The sequence below is a fragment of the Malaclemys terrapin genome, chromosome 10 (assembly GCF_027887155.1).
Source record: "Malaclemys terrapin pileata isolate rMalTer1 chromosome 10, rMalTer1.hap1, whole genome shotgun sequence".
Classification (NCBI taxonomy): Eukaryota; Metazoa; Chordata; order Testudines; family Emydidae; genus Malaclemys; species Malaclemys terrapin.
The window spans coordinates 36,475,052-36,481,051 of NC_071514.1; the positions used below are offsets into that span (position 1 = coordinate 36,475,052).

General features: G+C 43.0%; 1 protein-coding gene across 3 annotated transcripts in view; it reads left to right on the top strand.

Moving 5' to 3' along the window:
* Positions 1-5,268, top strand: part of PSTPIP1 (proline-serine-threonine phosphatase interacting protein 1) — a 91,020-nt gene extending 85,752 nt beyond the window's left edge. For all 3 annotated transcript variants that reach the window (XM_054041021.1, XM_054041022.1, XM_054041023.1), the window contains 2 exons: positions 70-170; positions 4,201-5,268. In XM_054041021.1, coding sequence (XP_053896996.1) covers positions 70-170; positions 4,201-4,332 — 233 coding nt within the window. In that variant the 3' untranslated portion in view covers positions 4,333-5,268. The remainder of the gene's footprint in view (positions 1-69; positions 171-4,200) is intronic.
* The last annotated feature ends 732 nt before the right edge of the window (positions 5,269-6,000 follow it).

Below are 6,000 nucleotides of genomic sequence, written 5' to 3' on the forward strand. Positions count from 1 at the left end.
CCCTTGTGTTTGTGAACTCTTGCAAATGATTCCTTGCATTTATATTCTTTTGTTTCACTGTTTTTCTAGACGAGAAAGTGGATGGAGTCTACGCAGCTATTAATGTGGGTGAACAAGCAGCGACCACACCATCACAGGATTACAGAGTGCTCTACGACTACACAGCCCAGGTAGTCAAAGGATTAAAAACGAATGTCGTAATGCACTAGGCTTAAAATAGTACCTTTGACTCAAAGAGCCCATTAATTCTCAACACCCCTAGGGGTTATGCATTATCATTTTATAGATGGGGAAACAGATGGAACAGAGAGTTACTTAACTAAGGTCACCTAGCAAGTCTGTGGCAGCCAGGAGTTGTGACTCCCAGGTCTCTGCTCTGGCCACTAGACCATACTGCCCCCAAGATAACAGTATATAAAAGTTTATTTCAATTTGCTGCACATTAATGTGTTTCATCAATAACGGTGCCAAACCATCCCAACCCTTGTCTCTTTAGGGATAGAAGAGACTCATTCAACACAGAAGCTTTGTACATTTTGGCTGATGGTAACTAAACCACCTGGCTTTACAGGAAGATGTATAAAAATAGTCCCAATAAAAATGTAAGAGAAGTTAGTTAAGATCCTGATCCAGCATCAGGATTTGCTAGTGCAACCCCTAATCCCATGAATCAATGGGTCTCTACAGAGGTACACACTAGCGGATCTTGATGTAGGATTGGAATCCAGAACATTTGGATAGCAACTTAGTGCAGGAAATGATGACTACTGTATCCAGTTACAAATGTAGAGGGAGTTTAGGGTAGAAGAATGCATGTACTCCAACTGGAATCTTGGCAGCATAGAAAGACGAGTCCCCTCTTACTGTTTTTGCTGAAGAGGACAATAGGATCTTTACTGACAAAATGGTCAGGACCCTGTTTTACAGCTCATTGGAAAACAGCGCCCTCAGACACCATACTGAGACACTGAATCTACAGCAGGTCAGCAGGGAATGGCACCGCCACTTTGTACAGCACCTGGGTTTTCCTTTGTGATCTCCCATCCAAGTAATGACTCATTCTGAATCTACTTCACTTGTGAAATTTTTGAGACTACAGCCCAAGGGAATAAGGTTGCAGCTCATGTTATAAAATCCTCCCTGGCTTTTATTCAGCCTAGAAAAGAGGAGTGAGAGTCTGTCAAATATTATCTAAAAGCTGTTCTCCATTTGACCCCATCCTCATCTGGAGAATCCTACCCCAAGACCAGATTGATGTGTTGTCTGTATTCCATAGCAGGGGCAGACTTCCAACACAATCTCCACTGCACAAAAGGATTTTAGAACAAGTCATACTGATTTCCTGTTCATAACTATTGCCAGAGACAGACTCCCAGCCTGTCTTCTGCCTTTGCCTCAGTTTAGTTATGGTTTTGTGGGGGATTTGCAATATAAATATTTGTATCCATTTTCTACTTAAATAACCCCTGAGGCACTTTTTAAAAGGAGCTGAAACAACACCACAAGATCTGGCTTTGTCATGCTACTCCAGTTCCTGCATGGTGGAAATACTATGAGCTTGTATTATTCCAGCTCCATTAAACAGATGCAGGAGGAGGGACTAGATCAATGAAAAAGCTACCGACACACCACACACACTGACATTCTGACGTTGGAGTCAGACGGCACAGCCCTCCCTCACATTTGTCCCATGGAAATACACTGTGCCCTGTTGATTGCTCCTGCCAAGTGCCAGTCCCAGCACAGGCCCCTTGGGCAAATGGAAGGAGCTTGGCCTGACATGCTCACTAATCTGAAGACACTGCTGATGAGCAACCAGCGTCCTCAACTAGGGTACTGTAATGTTCCTGACTTCAGACCTAATTCCGTTAGACATCATGAGTAAAGTCACAACAGGGACAAGCTGACTTGCTAAAGCAAGAGTTTGCTAACACCACGCACCTTTTCATCTGTAGATTTTAGACTGCTTTTCAAAAGGAGGTAAAGTGGGGATGATGTTTATAAATTAGAATGCCAAAGCAGCCCAAGAGCCTTTAGCCTTATGATTGCCCTTAATGCTCCTACACAGGAAACATAGAAGTATAGGAGTCATTCTACTGGCCAAGTCCATCTAGTCTATCATCCTGCCTCTGACAATGGCCTGATGTTCCAAAGTATGGTGCAAGAAGCCCCACAGTAAGCAGATGTGGGATAATCTGCCCCCATGATCTCATCCGAATCCCCAATAGCAAGAGATTGGTTTACACCCAGAAACATGGGGTTTAACCTTCCTTCCAATATTCTTTTCCTTAGCATGAACTATGGATACTTTTGCTATCCATACAAATGGCCAATCTCTCTTTGAATTGTGCTCATTCTTGGCTTCAACAAGATCCTCTGGCAAAGAGTTCCACAGTCAAATGATGCGTTGTTTGGGAAAAGATTTCCTTCTATTAGTTTTGAATTGACCACCTTTCGGCGCCATAGAAAGTGCCCTTGTTCGTGTGTTATGAGACCCACATTAAAAACACGTCACTTAAGAGACTCTTTGTAAGAGGTCAACATGAGTCAGATCCTCACTTGGAGTAGTCAATAGGCAGCCCGCGGGCCAAATCCAGACCACCAGATGCTTTTGAACAGACCCCAAAGTCTTTTTTTTTTTTAAACTTATTTATCATCATCATTTTTATCTGGAGCCTGGACCTTGACTATTCCTTGACCAAGACATTTGGACCTTGACAAAAAATAATTGACTACCCCTGTTCTAACTGAAGCCAAACAAAAGTTGGGTTATGTCAGTGCAGCTGAGGAGAATTTCTTATGTAGTTCAGGGTGTTAAAATGTTTTTTCTACTCATTCATTGGTTGGAGAGATATTTGCTTTACGGCCTGTTCAGGGTCATTTTAATGTACCTCAGCATTCATGGCATTTTGCCTTAAGGGGAATTATTGAATTCCTTTCATGAAGATGGACTATTCCTAACCTGGGGGTAGACTTCCACACACTTGAGCATTATATTCCAATTAGATTGATCTGTTGAATGCAAAAATTTTGGAGCTTTGCTATCACTGTTTTAATTTCATTGCTCTTTGGACAGTGAATTGATGCCCCATCCCACAGAAAACAGGACAGCATCACTTAATGGGCTGATAGAATCACTACAAGTCAGTCTGGCTATTTCCTGGGGGGGAAAATAGCATGTTTTATGAATAATCATTATACCACCGTTGACCACTATTGCTCAGCAGCAGGGATCTGTTCTACCATGCAGGTAACCGGAGATCAATTGTCCTGATGAGAAATCTCTCCCAGACTGAGATTATTGGAGGCATCATTTTTATCTCCTTTGAGCATGTAGCCTTGTATTGCTCTAACGAAGGAGCATGACTGGCTGGTTCAGGAGGGAGTTGCATTTAGGACAGGTCTACACTTCAAAAGCTGCACCCATGCAGCTGTGATGCTGTAGTGCTTTACTGAAGATGCTGCTGCGCTGATGGGAGAGCTTCCCCCATTAGTAGTGCTTAATTTGTGCCAGGGCTGAGCCCAGCACCTCTAGGCTTGGCGGTTCAGAGCTCCGGCTCCTCTAGGTTTGGCAGTTCAGAGCCCCGGCACCTCTAGCCTTTCCACATCAGTTATGAATGTAAAAAATTGCTTAAACCCTGGTACCTCTTTCACTACAAATTAAGCACTGCCCATCAGCATAGTTAATCCACCTCCGCGAGAGGCATTAGCTACGTCAGTGGGAGATGCTCTCACGTCGACATAGCGCTGTCTACACCAAGGGTTAGGTCGGTATAACTATATTGCTCAGGGGTGTGGATTTTTCACCCCTCCCACCCCCAAGTGGCATAATTATACCCATGTAAGTTTATAGCATAGACCTGGCCTTAGTCTCTTCTGGCAGAGGATGTTCCTATGATACAAGATCTAATCTGCACAGGGAGTGACAGCAGGATGGGTACATTTCTGTTCCACTTCGGAGATCTTGAGGAGATGGGAAGAAAGTTGATAGCCCCCAATATGACAAGCTCAGTAAAAATGGAGCAACACACTGAGTGTGAGTCTGATATTTCAGATTCATTATGTGAATAATGTGTGATGCGTAGGATATACTTTAGGACCGTGGAAGCTAGGAAAATCCACCCCCACAAAACATGCAGAAGAGTATGAGTACTGAGGCTAACCAGATTTCCACTCCCTTTGTTGGGTCTCTCCTTTCAGAGCACCGATGAACTGGACATCAGTGCAGGAGACATCATAGCAATCATCGCAGAAGGCGAGGATGGCTGGTGGACAGCAGAAAGGAATGGTCAACAAGGATTTGTACCAGGGTCTTATCTCGAAAAGCTTTGACAAAAAGATGCATCTACTTTAAGACCTTAAAAATACCTTATTCTCTAAAATGGCACACATGGTCGGCCAGGGCTCACCAAGAGGAGCCCATATCATGGTCTTCTAAGATTATCACTTGGAGCTAACAAATTGTCCATGCCTTTTTCTTTAGGCCTCTCTCCCCCCACACTGGAGTTTTCCCAGAGACACTGCAGGTGTTTCCCTCTTACAAGGGCTTTTTATCCCTTTGACTGTTCCATCAACATTGCATTGAACACATTCCATCAGCACCTCAAAGTTATGACAAGTATGGGAAAAAAACAAAAATTTCTCTGCACCCAAAAAAAAAATTGCTTATAAAAATGGAAAATGAGAAGTGTCCCTCAGTAAGTCTATCACCTCCTGATAGGCTTGGAGACACTCTTGTGCTAACCGTCATTCTCTACCAATTATCTTTTTCTTTATCTGCATAAATAGCATAGGCATCTTTGACAGATGTGTGGAATACGGGGATGGTGGTGTAGGTATGCTGTGCTCAGGATGAAGACATAGCAGGGTCTTGGCTATATGACACGAGACAGAAGTTCATGCAGTCCCTCTCCCCAGCCCCAAATGCATGAATGGGAGAAACGGGTAAGGATACTCCACCTATTTTATCATCAGAGCGACTAGGGCAAATCAAACACGAAACGCTGCTTTAAAGAACATTAAAAGGATTGTGCCATGCATTGAGCTAAAGAAGAAAACATAAGCCTTTCCACCCCACCACCAACTCCTCCTGCTATTAAACCCCAAGTCCTTTATTACTCCAGACTTGTGTGGAATCCAAAGGCAAAGAGATAAGGATAGACCCTGATCTTGATCTTTGTTGGACGTGGCCTTTTTTGATGGATTGTGTCATAACCTTAATATGATTTGTCATGTTTAAAAATAAGCTAAGTAAAGGCTTTCACTGGAGCTGTATTACCCAGAATGGCCTGTTGTGAGCTCATCGGGGAGCTGCCAATCTCGTGGTAGCCTTACATGTAATTGGCCTATATGTTATCTGATTTAATTTCTGCTCATCCCATCTCCCAGCCTACATTATCTTCTCCTGACCCCTTTCAGAGGCCCCTCCCCAATGATTTCCCGATTATCCCGATAACCCTCCTGCAGCCTCTGCATCTCCAAGATCATTGGGTCTGTCCTCGTTCCTTTTCCCTTCCTCACATTCATAAAGTATGAGTACAAAGTTCTCATAAGCAAAGCTGGCTATTTTGTACACTGTAGATCAATTTCTCCACAGCATTCCTACTCTATCAGGTGACTAGTATTTAGAAATACTTCCAAAATCCACAGTATTTACCCAATAGAGACCATAAGATTCTCCTTCAGTATTTAGTGACGCAGTACAAACCTTCGAGGATTTGCTTGGGGAATAAACTGCTTCCTAGGGACAGAATGAACTAACTGCCAAATTTTCAGATTTTAAAATCGAATCAAAGTCAATTTAAAGCACAATAATCACCATTAACAGATAAATCTTTTAAGTGAGGAGGCATTGTGGGTGTGGAGTGAGGAATTTAAAGCCGGAGAGAAATCTATAAGGACTGTTCCAGCATTTTAGTCAACAGGACTGTAGCATGTTAATGAACTAGAATCAGTCCATAGAAACCCATAGCAGATTTTATTCAGTTTTGTGCTGAGAAA